Source organism: Lissotriton helveticus, chromosome 6 (assembly GCF_964261635.1).
Source record: "Lissotriton helveticus chromosome 6, aLisHel1.1, whole genome shotgun sequence".
NCBI classification, from domain to species: Eukaryota; Metazoa; Chordata; class Amphibia; order Caudata; family Salamandridae; genus Lissotriton; species Lissotriton helveticus.
Window position 1 is genome coordinate 439,300,230 of NC_136067.1, and position 20,731 is coordinate 439,320,960.

A 20,731-nucleotide genomic window follows, 5' to 3' on the forward strand; every position below is an offset into this window, starting at 1 on the left:
CCCAGGACCCTACCAGTTTGTGCCTCAAAAGAATTAGCGACCCTACTGGGAAATAGCACAAGAAAGATTGCTAGAATTCCAAAGGGATCCTATCTAGCCAGCGGCTTTACCAGATGTGAGTGAGTGTAATTGCTCTTTAAAGTCCTCTGTTGTGACCTGAATGTCTAGTTCAGCTCCATATGCTTCCCCTAACACAAACCCATCCACTTGCCTCAAGCGTTGTTTGATTTGATCCAAAGTGGGAAAGTGATTTTCCTGATACAAAGTTTTATATTCTTCTCCAAAAACTGTAGCAATGTCACCAGGAGAATTACCAGTTTTCCAGATGTGTTGTGGACTGCATTAATTACATTCACAACCACTTTTCGACTGATTCTGAGCGCCAGATGCTTTCCGAGCGTATCACTATTTTTGTAGCACTCCATTTTATATACCTGATATTTCTCTGCAACTGTCCTGATGTGTATACTATTGATGACTGCCTTTACAGCTAACATTTTTTATTGACATTCTTGATCCACTTGCCCCTCTAAATATAGCCTCATACAGTATGATTAGAACCTGGGAAATTCCTTGCATTTGACTTTAATTTTTATGACTTTATCTTTCTGACTATATAAGCCAAATCTAAGGGTTTCACCCCTGATCCCTGTTTTCATTGAGTCCAATACTACCCCAAATGGAGCACTACCCCTATTTATATTTCGAAAATCTGTCAGCCACACCGTCATGTAACTAACATATTCAGAGTTCAGGAGCAGTGCCCTGTCGTACATCCACTGATGCTGAGGGCGAACAATGTCAGAGAAACATAATTCACGTACCAGGGGTTTATGGTTCAAGAAAACCCAGGGGAGTTATTTGAGCCGAGCTTTCTCAATACACATGTAGATACCAAAAAGTGGGCAGACAAACATACTTTGATGTGGAAAAGAAAAAAAAGCGAAACCAGGATCAGAGCTATTGAACTCTTTCCATGCATCTCTTAGCCTACAGCTTTCGACATGTTACTTCCATATGACAATTCAAATCACCACCTAATATAATCAGGGCAGCCAAGACGCTAATTCTGTTATCAAATAATCAACAACAAATACATCATCAAAGTTAGAGCCATATACTGAGTGAATTATAAACTTAAGCCCCAAAATTTGAACTTCAGCTGGTGCCTAATGACCAGTTTGATATGAGGTGACACTATTTATAGTATAAAAGATAGCCCTGACAAGTATAGTGACCCCTCTAATTGTTGTACCCTGTGTGGTATTTGACACCACACAATACACCAAGGCTCAAATAGATGTTTCCTATTAATTGGGATATGAGTTTCTTGAAGGCAGACTATATCAATACTCAGAGACCTCAGTACTCCAGCAACATGGGAGATTTTAGACTGGTCATTCTGTCCCTGAATGTTGACAGATACAATGCGTTAAGTAGTCATACTCAAGGTTCTCAGCCACTATAGACATCTCATCACCCTGTTAAAAGTTAAGAAAACGGCCTTACATGCCGGAGCCATCTAAGCCCCCTCTCATGCCATATCTTACCAAATAAACCTCCATAGATAAAAAATGTGCCCTCCCTCCTGGTTTTCACCCACAGCTTTTACCACAACACTTTCCTCGACCCCCCTAATGTTAGCTCCCCTTCTCCCGAATCCCCTCCCTGAAACCCACAGATCCATCCACATCTCTGATGGTAGGGTCAGACCAGCCAACATGGTCCTAATATTGAAACATTCACCACCCACTTTGTGAGAAGCTGTAAAAAAATCAAACATTGAGAATGAACCAAAATGCCCACTTGACTACACCCCTACTGTGTGCCCAATATGCAGTGACTCACAGTCTGCTCCTCCCCCTAGAAAATACTACACATCAACAACTAAATACCCCACTCTGTAAAGGTGATTAAGACCTGAATTAAATCATTGCTTAGTCCCCAACACAATATCAAACAATACATAAGCATAACAGCTCTGAGATAAGGACCCCAAGACAAATTGTGTATATACTCTTTAGGTGCAATCTGAGTTACACATACAGGTTTTTCCATGATGTACAATCTTTAACCTCGCAGGATTCAACAGAAATGCCTGGGCTCCTTAATCCTGAAATGGCTTAATCATTTGTGGAATTCTCCATAGCCTCTCAACTATTAAGTGACAGAAATCAGGTCTTACCAAAATTGTGTCCATCTACACTGCACTTTGAATCCAAACATGCTTTTTCGAAACTTGCCTGCCACAATAGGAAATCACCATAGAATACAGGAATCGATCTAGGCGTGGTACTGGAAGAAGTCCCCGAGTTATTCTGGTTCTTCTTCTGATAGAAAGGGATCTATGTGCTCGTTGCACCTCCAATTTCCAATCCCACCCAGGAAAATCAGCGAAGGCAGCTTGGAAAAATGTAAAGATAAAACATCTTGCCTCATATAACTCAATCCCCTCCTTGATCCGAAGCACTCTTAAACTATTGTGTTCCTACTGATTCTCAAATCCTCCAATTTCCAATGAACAGCAATGATTTGAGACTTGTGAGCCAAGGACTACTCCCATACTGACTGTAACTCAGATTCTAGACTTGCTCTTGAATCCTCTACAGTTGATATTCTTGTTGTTATCTTAGATCAAGTTTTTTATATTTAGCAAATGGTGCCATGCATTTTACGTGCATCAGCACATGATCTCCTACTGTCAGCACGGTTCTCCTCTTGATTGGCCATTATGCCTTGATAGATAGCTTCCAGGGGATGCAATCCAATCCCTCAGGTGAGCTCCGAGCACCCCCAGGAGCAGGAACCAGCAAATCAGACACTAAATGTTGTGACAAAGAATAATTTCATTTATATTTTTTTGAACCAAAGTTGCTGGCATTATGTTTATGGCTGCGCTGCAGATAGTGGAGGCAGAGTTCGCTACCTAGTCATCAACTGCAGACGTGGTATCACTTAGTTTACTTAGATCCGAATCATGACAGCTCTGTCTCTTCTCATCAGAATCATCACTACACTCAAAAATGTCCTATGAAAGGTCGGGTGAAGAAGAAAATAATTGGTTTATAGCATCGGTGTCAGAGTGTATGTTCCTACGGTGCCTGGTTTTGAAGGTTTACTTTATATTTGTAGCAACATAGAAGGTCTGGTGTCTGTAGCCGCAAAAACCCTTAAGAGTGCTATTGCATGATTGTGTATGAGCCATTGTATGTGTCCCAGATCAAGTCCCACTGCTGTAGCTTTAGGACTGCCAATGTCTCGCTGGTGCCTACTAATGCCCTACTGCTGGGTTGGAATTTAGACCACAGTTAACATTAGTACCACCCCTTTCCAGATTACAGCTTGATGTGGAGCTTGTGTTCGGGGGCACTACTTGACTTGTCCCTTGATTAGCAAAGTTGCCAGACTGAAGACATTACAGTGATAATTAATAGAAATTATAGAATTGCTGTTGTTTGCAACGAACAACAACCAAGAAATAGTACAAGCCAGACTCAACTACATAAAACGTGATAGTTTTGAATCCCAACTTTCACCCAATGACAAGTCACTTTCACTCACCTAGGACCGCATTGTCACTTTCAAAGAACATATTGTCAAAAAGAATCCAAGGATGGTTTCGTACCACTTCTCTCTTTTGAAGAATTTAAAAACATTCCTTCCAGAAATAGAGTTCAAAACCGATATTCAAGCCTTCATACTCTTGCATCTAAATTGTGATAACATGAAATCCTGTTCCATATCCTCAATGACTCAACACTGGCACATCCTAAAAGCATCCTGCACACCACAGTACATTTCATCCAGGGCCTGCACATGATCGCATCGCCACCATCCTGGCAGACTTCCATTGGCTCCCATGTCTGTCCTGCACTATCTTCAAAACCAGCTCGACCATTTACAAATCCATAACAACCAAAACCCTTCTTGTTTTGCAGACATGCTTACCATCGCTAGTGGTTCACTGCATGCCCACAGCCAGGACACCATCAGACTACAGACTAAGAAGTGTAGTAAAAAACAATAAACAATGCCATCCAAATACCCAGGTTCTAGAACAACACCCCCAAACCCATCCAGGCTGCCAAAACATTGCTTCAATTTAGGAAAGAGTTGAAGACAGACCTCTTTCAAAAACATAACGTATTGACTTTATGCTTGTAATTAACCCTGTACAGTGCTCTGCTGCCTTTTGACTATAATAATGCTACAGGAATACCATATAAACACATACATAACGCAGATGCCATCTTTTTACAGTAGGACACTCCACTTCCAAGTTGGTGATGAAGTGGGGTTTTTGATCTCTCAATCTTTGGGTATAAACAATTTTAAAAAAACACTACTGACCTTTGTTCATCAACAAGAGGAAGTCAAAAGAGGTTAATATTCACATCAATTCAATGACATGTTTAATCATTAATGGTGTTTAGTATAGTCAATAAAGATAATTGGTGTGAGTTAATGGGTCTTATTTTCAGTTTCTTTAATATTTAATCATACATTCAGAAAGAATTAGTCTCGTAAGCATTAGCATTCAAATTAACATAATCCAATAATTGCTATATCAATATGAGTTATAAGAGAATATTAGTCAAGATTATAGTAAAATGTGTAATACTATAGCAAGCATGTTCCATAAAAGAAGATCCCTAATTATAATACATTAGAATGAGGTAAAATGATGTGTCAGTTCAGATATTCCATAAAGAGTTCTGATGAGAGAACCAATGCAGAAGCATAAAGCCTGTGCATGTCAAACTAAAATGTATTCTCAGTTATAGATCAGAAGACATCAGAGAAAATAGGCTAAGCAAGCTGTCATGTAAAGAGATGAAGAAAACTCGGTGACGAGTCTCCAGCAAGAAGCTCAAGTCAAGAACGTCCTCCTCAGAGGAAAGCTCAGAGGAAAGACACAGGAAAGAAATCGTGCCCTGCTCTAGGAACATGCACTAATGTAAACAATACATATTTTGGGTGGCAGCATTAATTTCTTTCATCTCCTGCATCCTCCAATAGGGTTTCAGTAAACTGCAGGAGATAAGCGAACTCCCTGTTTTTTCATAGTCATACCACTGTCCATAGTTTTTAGACCTTGAAAAGATACATCATTAACATTCTGCAGTCCAAACTGTTCTTCTCATGAATCATCCTTCCTGTTGCCCCCTCTCTTCCCAGTGTGAAACTCTTTATCAGTTATCTAATACAAAGCAAATGCCTAGTCACTAACTCACAGTATGCTCCTGGAAAATTAAAACATCTGCATCAAAAGACAAAAACATCTGGTGAAAAAATAATGATTTGATGTGAAAATAGGCCTTTTAATGTTAATGCACTATTTTCCGTTAACTGCTGCCAAGACCAAGTTCATGTCTTTTGACGATAACAAATCATATAGAGGCAGCGTGTATATGAACAATTCTCCCCTAGAACAGGTTGAATCGTTTACATATCTGGGTGTTACCTTACAGATGGATATGCGTTGGAAAAGCCAACTCGATCGGGCTGTTTTGACGCACAGACAGCAAGCTGGTATCCTTCTAGGGAAATTTAAAACCTCCATAACTAAACCAATCACCCCAGTATTAGATATCTACGAGATGAAGGTGCTGAGTTCAACTCTATATGGAGCAGAGTTGTGGGGACTTGAAAACTTACATTGTTTGACTGTATTGGAAAATGCCTTTCTACGTAAAGTGACTAGCCTCCCCCAAAGTACCCCCCTACGGCCTTTATTCTTGGACCTTGGAAAAAAAACCTTGGTATACCTAGCAAATCTTCGTGCATTATTATACTGGCATAGGCTATGGTGTACTGAGGAATTATCACACTACGCCGAGGGTCTCATGGATGTCATAAAAGCGGATTCCTTTCATAAAATAAAATGGCTGAAGGACATCTGATCTTTGCTAGTGAAGTTGGGGATGCTAGAACTTTGGGAAGACCCCATAAATGCAAAGTTCTCACCCAAGAAAATCTTGAAAGAAAGATATTGAGAATTTGTATATATGGTAACGATCCAACAAGGTCCTTCCACCCACCTTGCTGGTCGCTTTCTTGACTATAAGTCCTGCCCACAATTTGAGAAATATTGGCATCTGATCGAGAAACCACACAACCGCAAACTATATTTTCAACTTAGGGTGGGTGCTCTCCCAACACAAGAATTTACCTCAAAATGAGGGGGGATTAACAATGATAAATGTAGCAAGTGTTTAATCCATCGTGAAACAGTGGCTCACATTATGTTTGCATGCCCACTATATGCTGCTCCAAGGAACATGTGGATAAAGCCTGCTGATAGGTATTAAAAGCCATGCTACAGCCCTGCAGATTTTGAGTACTGATCCATCCCCTCCCTTAGCAATTGCTGTGGCCAAATTTCTGTCCTGGGCATGGTCTATCCACTCAAAAAACTTTATTATACAGGGATGTATTGAGTGTTTATGCATTTCCTGGCGATATGATGTTTTGATACTATTGTAGTCCTGCCAATCGGAACAATGCTATGTCTCCTTTGCTAATTTTGATATTGTCTCTAGATCAGGAGCCATATTTTATTGCACAATGAAATGATGACTTTTTATATATCTTATTGTGGGAGATTCACCGCTTTTAATAATCTATTCGATAGTTATAAGTAGGATTTAATTGCATCTTAAATATTTATCATCTGGTTTTATATGTAAAAGTTGTTTTTATGTTGTACTTTTATGACTTAACTGTCGAATAAAGAATTATGAATCGAATCGTTAATGCACTATTTTCCGTTAAGACAGTATTAGTAGGTAAGCTAACTTAAATCAGCACTTATTTACTTCACTTGCAGGCCTAAAACATTTAAGTATGATTACCTACTGCAAAATATTTACGTTTAGTATACATGCAATTTAAATGTAGGCTTTCCACATTTTAATAAAAAGATTTTTGGTTTACAAAATAAAAATTACTCTTGTATTGGTCAAGTAGATTCACTTCTAAAAACATATAAACATCACTGTTTATGATGTGCGATAGTCTAGTCTTATACTAATCACACCACGCTTGGTCTGCCAAGACTAAACACTGGCAGACATTTCTTATTACGTTTCTGTTCTTATTGGCCATTAATGTTGATTTGGCTTTCTGGTTGTCTTTAAATATAGGAAACCCTATCATACAGAGATCCTGCTTTCTCTGAATTGAGATTTGATACCATTGTCATTCATTCTCAAAAGCTGTCTTGCCACCTTTGGTAGATGTATGAATAATTATTGGTAGCCGTTTTTTAAGAAAAATGTATTACATCAATTTGACACACCCTATTGAGATTTAAATGAGGAGTTTTCCAAATGTTATTCCGCAAATTTGAAATGTTCTGCCTCCGTCCAATCAAAGTCCACAAAATCAATTCAGATTTCAGGAAGTCAGGGTTTTTTCATTCATAAATACACATGCTTAGTTGCCCGACCAGTTGGAGCTGATTTATAATGGTTTCTGTAATCCTACTGTCAATATTTGTTTTTCCAAAATCTCCTGTGATCTCTTCTTTTTACCTGTTTTCTTTCTTACTCAGGATGGAAAGACAAAAATAGCAGGATTTAGTCACATAGTTTGAATAATGGTATAGATATTTCACTGAATTTCTAAAAGAATTCCACAGTACACCTGATACCTTGTACACACTTTACAGCGTCTCTGTTAAAGAAAAACATTTGATTGTGAAATAAAGGGTAATATAGTTGGTAATTTAATGGTTAAGAAGATATATTTTCTTATAAAAGGATAACATTGTTCTACCTTGTCACAGGGAGAGCAGCATTTGTTGGTCATTTTAATCTGAAAAGAAAAAATATATATGTAAATAATGCAATATACCATGAGTTATATTATTATATAACAGGATATGTATTTATATTGATCTAATAAAATATGAAATAACTTGTCACATCGATTGGCCTATCCTATAATCAGAGGTAATGTCACATTTCCACTCAGAGCTTTGCATCATCTTTCTCCACTGTGCTAGTTTTTCATTATCTCACCGTGAATATAAAGAGAAATATCTAACAGGCACATCTAACCATACTCCTCAATCCCCTTTCGCTCTCAGCTTTGTTGCTTTGTGGATAGGTTAATTCCATATAGGTTAACTTCATATAAACCCCCTACATACATAAACACACACAAACACAGTTTTAAACTCTGATCATGATATTGTATGTTCCTGATGTTTCTATAATTTTAAAGACAGGACCATGAGAACATTCGGAATATATCATGTTTCATAGATATAAAAACTTGCCAAATGGGATTCATTGTCGAAAAGTTAATTCTCAGTATATGCATTCTGACCCATGTTGATATGTTAATACCATTGTAGAAAAGAAATAAAATGTCATATTGTATCTGCTGGAACGAGAATGTTCCCATGCATTATAATGGTGTGCATCCCTACAATTAGATGTATATTGGGTTGTCAAATTTTTATCTTAGCCTTGGCATTAATCAAATATACTGTGTGCACAGAGACATGGATCTGTGGTTTACTATGCAAGACCCGAAACTTGTCCTGTGACCTGGAGGGGTGCAACAAGTGTGCACTCATAGGGGACAGTGGACAGAGGACTACCTTCCTTACCCAGGGTTCAGTACATAAAACGGTGGTGGTATTGATCCAGCGGCCTATAGAAAATATATCATAAACAACGCTACCCAACTTCATAACCTATAAACAAAATTCTATACTAAATCATGGACCCATTTATAAACCTGACATATTTTGGGCCTACTGAATCAGGTGGTCGGATCAAATCTATATACACTTAATTTACAAACTATATACAATATTATACATTAGCGAAAAGAATATTGTCATTATAACAAATCCTAACTATTTAAACGACCACCATTGGCGACGTGATCTAGCTAATAGTAACCTACACTTCTGAATAATCAAGACCAGCTTGTTTGTCAAAAGTAAGATTTTATTTACTAAATTATGGTATTTCAATTGATAGTTTTATATATGTAATTTATTAGCAGTGAAGCAAGCATAATTGTAAAGAAACATGAGAAAAATACAATTTAAGCAAGTGAATCAAAGTTTAAGTAAGAATTTAAAGTTTAGCATTTCTAAAACCTAAGTCCCTAGCTAAGCTAAATAGATGGAAATTAAAGTAAAGTTCTTTGAGGATTCTTACGTGCTCCACGCAATGTCCGACAGCACTTCACCCTCATCGGAAAGTCAGAAAGCAGCAGCCAGCCCATCCCTAGGGGCTTGACTTTTTATACCTTTCTACACTAACTAAACTACGCAAAGGAAAGTTTTCAGAAATCTTCGACGTCCCATTGGCTGAGAGTGACAAGTGACATGTCACCCACATTTCAAATCTTCCATTAGGTCACTTTTCTTAAGGACCATTGTCTTTTCCGTATGCAACCAGGAGCTTCCTAGGTTTGCAACAAATGTACAATAATGTTCTCGCTGCGTCCATTTGATTTCCGCGGATGCCCAGTTAAGGCTGACAAAATGTTCTTTTTCGACCTTGGCCACGTCCGACAGAATGATGATAGCACGTCAGTTTTTGCTTTGTAAATGCAGCTTTTGACGAACACTTTATTTCAGAATGGGCGTCTCGTGACTTTTGCAGAAGAAAATGTCAGCTTTTAGCAACTCGAGCAAACTAGGCCCAAAAGCAGGCAACTTATGCTTTCTAGTATAAAACAAACACAAGAAAAGTATTAATGTAAGAAATAATGTAGATTCTGTATCCACCCCAAGATTTACTAATTAATTAACCCACCCAATTAGTCAAATGTTACCTAGCAAATGCAAACAAATAAAGCAGCGTTTATATCTACCAGTCTTCATTAATCCATGAGACTTATGTGCACCTAGAATAGTAGAAATGACATCACACAGACAAGAAAAAGCAAAATAAGCACATGCTTCTTTTAAGTTTGCAGCAGTTAGTAGTGACAAAAATGAAAACAATAAATTATTTTATTATTTTGCACGAACAAAAAGATGCAACAATTATGCACGTTTATGAGCACACATGTTAGTCCCCCCATGTGTAAAGTTTAATCTAAGTTGTATTAGCACGACATATCATAAATCATTAATATTATTATTCATGTTATGGAAATGTGACTTCGCGAGTTTAAACAAAATTTTGTTTTCTATCTCGCTCCATCAGTATCATACTGTGTTGTGTGATATCATTTACTAAACCAGTATTTTAAGTCTGTGAGAGTTTGGCCTACTAGGTCCTCTTTTGTAAATTTCTGCTGTTATGAGAAACCTAGAATGTCATGCTGTCATCCAGTGTGTATGGTGAGTTCATATGCATATACTGTATGCATGAGGGACCTGTTTAGTGCTAGGACTCTCTGTGAGTAAGTGTCTCAGTACTGAAGTCAGTAGGGTCCATTTGGATGTCCCTGGTTTAGTATGGCACATGATGGTGGATGAGGTCAGCTTCTACAGACATTGGAATTGTATTGCCTGCATTCATGTGGGAGGGTGTCTATCCAGATACTGAAGTGAGGAGTATGGCGATAGGGTACCTTTAGAAATTCTAAGAAGGCTTTATTTGCAAGGGGTCAGCTAATTAGTTATTTCTTTGTACTGCCATTTGTCTGATGATAGGGGAAGGATGGGACTGCAGTGTCTGTTGTTCAAGGTGAGAAAGTTTCTACATCAGGTCTGCCCTTTTTTCTGTCCCTATTCTCTGCTTCAGAGAGGCTGACGTGAAGCAGCTGGGGAATTTTCACACTTCATTCTGTCCAGGTTGTGGGTGCTCCAGTTTGGAAGCAGCCTCACTACTACTTGCTGTGAGAAATATCGCCTTACATAAAAGCTGCATATAGACATCAATCTGAGGGCATTTGAAAGAGAACCGGTCCAATCTTATGCTGAATGTTTGGAAGGGGGTCTGCATCTCATTTGAATAATAAGGACTGGAGGATTAAGACTTTCAACACTGGTCCCAAAGAAATTGGATACCCATCCAGCTAAGACCTGACCTTTTAAGAATGCTTTTGACACATAAGTGCACCCTTCAACGTCAGTACTACTTTCCTGGTATAATAGCGCCAAGAGACCTTCGAGTTAGAGACACACTCTTTAGGAATTCTAAAAAATAAAAATAAAAGTGTATACAAGTGGGACCAAAGAGCCTCGCTTTGTTCCAGTTCATGATGAAGAAGGGAGTCTTCCACTCAATTTTATACTTGTAACTGCTGCCTTTTGACTGCCTCCAAACTACAGAAATACCACATACATGCATACATAACACAGATGCCATATTTCTACAGTTTCAAACTCCACTTCAATGTTGTTCAAGTAGATACATTTCTAAATATGCATAACCATCACTATGTCTGAAGTGCTAAAGTGCTAATCACTCGAAGCTAAATCCACCTAGACTAAACACTGGCACATATTTCTTATCAGGTTTTGTTTTATTAGTGTGGCTATTTCGAGTTGGCTTTTAAGATAAAAAAAACTATTATATCCTACCTTTTGTGGATGGGAAGCTGAAACCTTTGGCATTCATGTTCAAAGGCTGTCTTGCCACCATAAGAAACCTTATGAAGTATTATTGTCAGTCGCTGTATTTCAGCAACACGTAATTGTGTTAAGCTGACATACCCTACTGAGATTTAAATGTGTAGTCGAAGGACCATTGAGGAACCAGTGCAGGTGTCTGCTTGATAGACAGTCTCCCAGAAGTGAGGTTACAAAAATAGCACTGATTCAGAGACACCAGTGAGCCCAAAACTGCAGCAGAAATGGTGTCTTAAAGTAGCACTTGCAATGCTCACTTTACGTGATACTACACACTTGTTTTGAATATATTCCTCATATGGTCTCACTCAGGAGTGGCTGTTAGAGCACATGCACCAGGAGGAGAAGGAGGATCATTTCGACCTCATGAGCAGCACCAGGTGCCAGGTTTCAAGCATAGTCAAGAGCACAGGCTAGTTGACTATGATGATATTTTGGTGTGTTTGGTGACGTTCAAACCAAAGAATGATGCGCTATGGGTGCAAGTAGGGCAGTTCTGAGGTTTTGTTTCCTTGACAACCCTGGTCCTGTGGAGGCCTTGAATCTTCGCAGGCCAAAACATGTTGACATTCTTTGAAGGAGTCCGACAACATTAATATTAAGCCTAGGGCTAAATTAGGAGGATCAGCAGGCCTGTGACCTTGCTCCCCATCAGGTTAAGCACTACATTCGGGTGGATTGCTTACTGAATAGTTTGGCCAATCACCTCTCCTTTTTTTTTAAATACAGGAAGCCATGAAAGAAAAATGTAAGTCATTGAAGAAACATGTAATGTTTAATGTTTAATTATTTATGTATTTCATTTTATTATGATTCATTATTTTATTGTATGCCTATTCAATTGATTCGATTTATGTAATGTTTAATGTGTTTATTTATGTATTAATGTAAATGTTTAATGTAATGTTACAAATAGATACAAAAAGGAAGGTATGTAATATAATAGGATGTGTCTGTTTGTTTTTGTATTTTTATGGGGATGAGTTGTAACAATATACACTGTATTTAATCTGTACATAGTATCAATGTGAATAAGTCAAAAACTATAAAAAAAATACGTTCAGTGGCAATTCATGGTATCATTGCTGAAAATAAAGAAATAATTCAATCTCCTCCTTTCTCATGTTTATATTTTTGACACTTTACATGATATGGCACATAACGTGAGCAGTTTAACACATTGTCACTGCCGTAGTTTTATGAGTCTCAGAGCTAAAATAAGTTTGTAAATGAATCTAATAATAATAAACTACCCATCCAATCAAACCAACCCAGGTAACCAGTATTGTTCTGTTTGATAATTCATCAAATTAAGATACATGAACATAGACAAACCTTTTGTTTTAAAAAAAACAAAAATTATTGAGTTTAAGCATGACTACAATTCTCCATTGTCTGTCAATGTAGCAACATCAATATCAAATAACGGCAGATTTCACAAGTATACAATCCACATGTCCATATCAAGTTTATACAGAAACATTTTAACTTCAAAAACAAAGAATCCGCCGCCCCCATCAATATATATCAACATACACCTGTATGCATCCACAGATCACCTTACAGTTCTCTTGAACCCTTGACAATCTGTGGTCATCGCTGTCCGGACACTGCACCACCCCATGAGTTGGGGAGCGATACAGCCCTATGGAATGACCGACTCCGTGCAACAGCATAGTACTGTCTATTGTGGTCGAGCTGAGCACAGCAGAACAGCCATTGTTTGTCAGTAATGCTGATACCTGCGTCTGTCTCTCATTCTGTTTTAGATGTGGCAGTGACAATCGGGGATTCCCTATGGGTGATACTATAAATGCGTGTTATCAGTTTGCAGTGAGATGGTGTGGATAAAATATACTCTAACGCCGGTAATGTGGGTGATATTTGAGGGAACTCCTCATACCTAGCATGGCATGCTGCCCTGAGCTGATAATATATTAGTAGATCTGATGCTGTGGGTGTTCGTGATTTACACATCTGCTGCAGCGTTATAAACGTGTTGTTTGGAAATAGATCGCTCCCTTTCTCTAACTCATGAGGACGCTCTCATTTTTGCGGCCTTATCTAGTAATGGTGCGAGAAGCGGGTTCCCACCTATTGGCATGGAGTGCGCAAATAAAACCTTCTGATGTGCCCTCTTTGCAATCCCTTGCCAAGCCCAGCGCATTGTTTCGACAGTGTCAATTTTCTGGTGTGGTCGCTTACATGGCTGATATAGGGCTGTGTTCAATGGGAGGAGGGCTACCCTATCTATTTCTATGGCTATATAGGGTTGAAATGGTGTAGGGTGGTGCCAATACTGCAAGAATTCCGCCTGTGCGCTATACGCATGTAATTAAAAATCTGGTGCTCCTAGACCTCCTTGAGTAAACGGTAGTGTCAATACTTTCCAGGCGATCCGGGGTTGTTTGCCAGCCCAAACGAACTCCAATATATTGGTGCAGAGCATCTTGATCAAATGTTTATTTAAGGGCATTGGAATGTTAACAAAGAGGTATAGCAGCTTCGGTAATATAACTATTTTTATTATAGCTATGCGTCCTGTAAGGGATAGCGGCAATAATTTCCAACTCTGTATTTTACTTTCTAACCAGTCGATCACTCGACCATAATTAGCTAACCATATCTCCTGCATGTCTCTACTTATCCAGATCCCTAGATTCTTAGTGTCCCCTGTGGCCCATTGTAGTGGGAATTATGTGTCAAAGTGGGTAGTGTCGTCTGTGAGCGGTAACATCGTAGACTTGGCCCAATTTATCTGCATGCCCGTTAGTCCGCCGTTCCGGATCAGTTCTCTCATCACTGGGGCGAAGTTGTCCCTGGGGTTTATCAGGCATAGTGTCATGTCATCTGCGTACATTGATATTAAAAGACCTTTGGATGTGAACCCGATACTACTTTGTGCGTGGTGATGGTGGAGTCTAGCTGCTAGTGGTTCAGTGGCTATCGCGAATAAAAGTGGCGATAAGGGGCATCCCAGTCGTGTACCTCTTGTGATAATGAAGGGTTACGAAACGTGCCTGTTCACCCTAACTCTTGCCGTAGGTGTTTTGTATAATAGTTGGATTTGCTTTATAAATGTTGGGCTTAACCCCATACGTGACAATAAAATGAATAAAAACATCCATTCCAACAAATCAAATGACTTTGTAGCATCTAGTAATCCTGCCACCGCCTGCACCTGTGGAGCTAAGTAGTGTAGCGGGCCAAATAATGATTGCAAATGATGTGCCGTCGACCTGCCTGGTATAAAACCTGTCAGGTCAGGAAGTGCGATCTGCGGTAGCATTGGCTGTAACCTGTTTGCTATTAATTTGGCATAAATCTTGGCGTCCAAATTTATTAAGGGCAATGGACGATATGAATCTGGTTGTGCCGGATCTTTATCTGGCTTCAGTAGGGTTATTATAGTTGCTGCTCGCATTGTTGGGGGGAATATACCTTTTTCCTGCGCTTCCATATGTACTTGTAGCAGTCTAGGTGCAATTACGTCTGCGTATTTTTTGTAAAATGCTGCGGTTAATCCGTCAGCGCCTGTGGCCTTATCTGCCGGCATGCTATTGATTACTAGTCTAATGTCTTCTGTCGCAATAGGAAGCTCCATATATTCACGCGCCCCATTATTAAACCATGCTAACGCAAGTGTGTCCAAGTAATCAATTATGTCAGACTGTGCCGGGTACATTTGCGAGGTGTATAATTGTTGGTAAAATTGTGTCATGGTATTTAGTATTTCTGCAGGTGTTCTGGTGTGTGTGTCCTCGTCCACTCTAAGTTCAGTGATGTACGCTGAGCCCTTTGGTGCTCTTAGAAGGGCTACTAGTGTTTTCCCTGGTCACTCGCCCTCCCCATACCTACGCGCCTGTGCATATTTATGCATATAATTGTTTTCCCTCTCTGCTTCCTCCTGAAAGTCCATTAGTTTGAGCCTAATTTTTCCTGTCATGTCTGGCGAGGGGTCAGTAAGGTGCAATTGTTCTAAGTCCCTAATTTCACGTTCTATACAGGTAAGCATATTAAAAATGTCGTTGAGTACCCCCGCTTTCAATGCGATGCACACCCCTCTTATAAATGCTTTAAATGCTTCCCAACAAGGGGTGGTGATGGACAGAGTTTCTGAATTAAGCAGAATACTCTCACCCAGTCAAGAGATCAGGGCTAGATCCAACACCGTTTTTTAGCTCACTGCACCATCCCAGTTCAGAACCTGGCTATATGCAAATTAGTCTGTTCCTGTCCCAGTGCATGATGGGAACAGGGCAAACCAAACTACCAAGCCAATTCTTACACTGGGAAGGAAACAAGCTTGGCTTGGTAGTTTGGTCTGCCCTGTTCCCATGATGCACTGGGCCAGGGACAGACTAATTTGCATATAGCCAGGTTCTGAGCTGGGATGGGGCAGTGAGCTAAATAACGGTGATGGATCAAGCCCTGATCTTTGGACTGGGTAAGAGTGGTCTGCTTAATTCAGACACTCTGTTCATCACCACCCCCTTTTCTGAATCGTTTTTGGCCACTATAGGTGTGGCAGGGTATACTCAGACATGAGTCCCTTGCTCACTGCTCCATCAGGATTCAAGCAAGCCGGGCCGAAGAGGCTGAAATGCCAGAAACCGGTCCCCGGTAGCTTGTATCCTTTCTGGTGAAGAATTGGCTTGGTAGTTTGGTCTGCCCTGTTCCCATGATGCACTGGGCCAGGGACAGACTAATTTGCATATAGCCAGGTTCTGAGCTGGGATGGGGCAGTGAGCTAAATAACGGTGATGGATCAAGCCCTGATCTTTGGACTGGGTAAGAGTGGTCTGCTTAATTCAGACACTCTGTTCATCACCACCCCCTTTTCTGAATCGTTTTTGGCCACTATAGGTGTGGCAGGGTATACTCAGACATGAGTCCCTTGCTCACTGCTCCATCAGGATTCAAGCAAGCCGGGCCGAAGAGGCTGAAATGCCAGAAACCGGTCCCCGGTAGCTTGTATCCTTTCTGGTGAAGAATTGGCTTGGTAGTTTGGTCTGCCCTGTTCCCATGATGCACTGGGCCAGGGACAGACTAATTTGCATATAGCCAGGTTCTGAGCTGGGATGGGGCAGTGAGCTAAATAACGGTGATGGATCAAGCCCTGATCTTTGGACTGGGTAAGAGTGGTCTGCTTAATTCAGACACTCTGTTCATCACCACCCCCTTTTCTGAATCGTTAAATGCTTCCCAAAGCGTTCCTGGGGAGTCCACTGTACCTTCGTTAAGGGTAAAATAATCCCCTATCTTAACTCTCGGATCTTCGCGAAATACCTGATCCAGTAGGGCCCCTGATGGGAGTCTCCAGGAGAATGGTTGAATGTAGGGTTGAAGTATGCTAATCTTTAGTTGTGAGGGTACATGGTCTGAAAAGATGCGTGGGTGGTGTGTTGCGTCTATCACCCAGGTATGTAAATACCTGGAAGTCAACCAATAGTACAGTCTAGACCAAGCATTGTGGTGGTGCATTACACATGTGCCCTCCCTGTCTGTTGGGTACAGTACTCTCCAGGAGTCTACTAGTCAGAGGTCCTCTATGATGTCTGTCAAGATTGTCGCTGCTCTAGGGTGATGTTCCCAGGGAACTCCCTGTCTATCTGCCACCATCGAGAGCATCACATTAAAACCCCCACCCCATAAAATCGCCACATTCCCAAATGTTTCTACCTTTTGCCTGATTTGTTGGAAAAATGGTAGGTTATCTGAGTTTTGACCATAGGTATTAACTATCACCACTTGGTTGTTAAATAGCTCTCCGTGTAACAGGATGTATCTGCCTTCCCTATCACTGATGGCGCAGTGTGCTTTCCATTGAAGCCCTTTACGTATCAATATCGCTACCCCTCTTGAGTATTTGGAATACCCAGATTCGTATACCTCCCCCCATCTGTTATTTTTGAGCATACCTGCTGTTGCTGGCATCAGGTGTGTTTGTTGGAGCAGACATATGTCTTATGAGGTAAAAGTGAATGAGCCTGGTCTTTCTAAGATCATTTAGACCCCTTACATTCCAGGTTAGGCATGTTAAAGAGGTCATGGCTGTGCTTTGTGGTGGGTATTCACAATGAAGGGTGGACCACTGGATGTGCAGGCTTGTGGATGAATCTGCGCTTGCACGCTATGTATTTGCTCAGGTGTTGGTGATACAACAAAACATAACATTTACCCTACTCTCCACTCTCCCACACCAACCCCCAAAACAGGTTGTGTACTACCCTCCCGACCCTCCCTTAACATCAACCCAATTACCCGTATTTTAGAACATAAGGGAATCATCCCATGGGGGTTCGTGGGGCCACCGGCAAACACCCCTGCACATGTGGCAGGGTGGCCGAGCACTCAGCGTACGACTATGGCCAATAGGTCCGCACAGTTCTCTGCACCCATATGTGGTGGGTTGATGAGCTACTGGCGTTCATGCTATCAGCACCAAAACTATTTAAAGTCTGAGAGAAGGTTCTTAATCATCTAGCATTGCTACCTTCTGTGCAAATCTAAATCAGTAACTTATCTGCCATTCCAGCGCGTTTATTCTCCTGCTTTTCAGTCATTATCACTTCAATTGGCCTGAGTGCGCCCCGGTGGTAGTCTTGCGTTGTTTTTGCTCCTTTGCCATCTGCTTTGCGTATGTCAGGGCTTCTTTTGCATCAGTGAAAACGTGGGCTTGCCGGGACCCCGAACCTTAAACTTGGCGGGGTAGATGAGGACATATTGAGTGCCCAGTTGTTGGAATATTTTTTTGGCCGGGATGAATTCTCTTCAAGCCGCTTGAACTTGCAGTGTAAAGTCAGGATACATGGCAATGGTATTGCCTTGGTAATGGAGCAAACCGTTTTCCCTGGCCAGCCTGAGGATAGTGTCACGATCTCTATAGTTCAACACCCTTGCCAGTGTTGGTCTCGCCATTGCTCCCGGCATCGGCTTTGGGTCCTGCGTGCGATGCGCTCTTTCAATTAGGAACATTTTGGAAAGATCAGGTCCAAAGAGATCAGACATCATGTTCTCGACGTATTTCTCCATGTTTAGAATGTCTGTTGTTTCCGGAATTCCCGTGATCCATATGTTGTTTCTCCTCGATCTGGCTTCCAAATCCTCATTCTTCTGTTTGATAACATTCAGTATCTCATCCATTTTCAGCATGTGCGAGTTCATATTTGTCAATTCATCTTCGGTCTCCAATACTCTCAATTCCAGTAAGTCCAGGCGTCCCTCTCATTTTTCCACCCGTTGCACTATCCTGTCCATGCAATCGACGAGCAAATTCATCTTTGAGTCGATCCCTTGGAGACTCGTTTTCAACTCTCTGAACATCATACGTATGTCCTCGTCTGATGTGTGGCTGGTGGTGGCTTCATCTGTGTGCTCCTGTAGGGCCGGGTCTCCGTCTGCTGATTTATTCACCTTTTTATCAAAATTGTGCCTGGGCTGGTGTGCGTCCAACTTCCCCATGTTGGTTGTGGCTGCTTGGGAGTTGCTCGAATTGAAGTCGCCCAGTACCCGCGTCCGGACCTTACTCGGCCTCACCTGGTATGTCCTCGGAGCGTGGTGGGAGAGGAGCAGCAACTCACAAAACCTGCCTGCTCCCTGGTCGCTATTGTTTCCCAGACACCCTTGTCTGTGATCACTGTCTTTCAGAAGTTAATGCAGGTAGGTTATCGCAGTCTCCACGTGCTCCGCAACCTCTACCACTTCCAGGTCACTCACATCAGTCGGCTTGCCAAACACTGGCTTCTTTACCCAGACTCAATATCAGGGGGAGGCCTGGTCAGTCAGTGTGCGGAGGATGCTATTGTATGCAGTCTCTTGCCTAGTTTTCGCTTCGGCGTCTCCGGCTGCCGCTATGTGCGCTGCTACTGCCAACAAAATGCGGATCCGTCTTCAGCTGTTATGTCCCGTTTTTGCTCTCTTTGTGCCGCTTCTCCACCCTCCTCTGGCACCTGCTGTGCTATGTTGTGCTTGATTGTTAGGCCCCTGGCCCTGTGTCCGCCACGTTCCCAGCTATCGTTGAGGGTGCTTGCTTGCGGTGCTCAACGGCGCCACGCACTATGACCCACGTGCCCCCTGAGCGTCCTGTGCTGTGCTGCTCACTAATCACTGCGGGATAAATCTCCCTGGGGCTTGCCGACTGACCTGGTTATGTTTTCGCCAATCTGGCCGGCACAGTTTTTCTTTTCAGAAGGCCGTCCGTATTCCACAGTCCGGACTGGCGGCTACTCCAGGTCCTGGCTTCAAGTAGCGACCTCGTGACTAGGACGCCTGGGAGCACGGAGCTTGCTTTGGCGTGCAGACCTGCCTTCACTGTGAGCAGCACCTCCACAATGCTGTCGCTAGTGTCCAGGCACACTTAGGGCAGGTTCCTTTGTACTTGGACTCTGGGGTTTCATCTTTTTAACAGATTTCAGAGGCTCGGCCGGTGGAGCCGCCTTAGTGGGGGTCCATCTCGCTGCTCGGCGAAGCCACCCCCCCTACATAGACAAACCTTTATAATCTATTTAAAATAATAAATAGGTTAACAAACATCTACATTAATTAAATGATGTCTTACTAACATCACATTAAATAATATATGTTAAGAAAAACACTACCCACCTCCAAGAAATCCCTCAACTCGAACAACATTGAACAATTTTTATAAAATCAATATCGGAACATGTGAAAGAAAAGAAAATTCATGCCATAATTAAATGCAATTTACAGATAAAATAATATATTTTAATAAAACACCAACACACCAATGCTCCAAAGATGCAGCAAGCAAACACAAATTACATTTTACAAATGTATACAAATTTAAGCAAAAATCATTTCAAATTTGTATTTATGCATCAGCGCACCTTAAAAAAGAACCATAGAATATAATGCATATAATTAATATTATATATAACAATTTAGTATAATGCGTTTTATGCCTCACTTTTTTTTACAAACAGAAAACGAGATGTGCTGCCAATATTGTGATCACTTTATTTTGTTGTGTAAATAGTCAGGTGCCATGCCAAATGGCAGACTTATTCAACAAAGTGTAGCTAAAGTTGCTGTGCAGCGTTGAGTGAAAGCAAAGCAGCTCCATATACTAAGATATGGAGTGGTTGCTCTCTCGCCCAGCACAAGTGCACTTTGGGTTGCTGTGTGCCATTGGATAATTCCTTGCACCATGGTGCA

The 20,731-nt window shown here is 41.1% G+C and overlaps 1 protein-coding gene across 1 annotated transcript in view; it reads right to left on the reverse strand.

Moving 5' to 3' along the window:
* The window catches only part of SNTG2 (syntrophin gamma 2), a 1,262,328-nt gene that overhangs the window by 520,954 nt on the left and 720,643 nt on the right, over positions 1-20,731 (reverse strand). Inside the window, exon 11 of the mRNA XM_078647499.1 lies at positions 7,780-7,818. Coding sequence (XP_078503625.1) covers positions 7,780-7,818 — 39 coding nt within the window. The remainder of the gene's footprint in view (positions 1-7,779; positions 7,819-20,731) is intronic.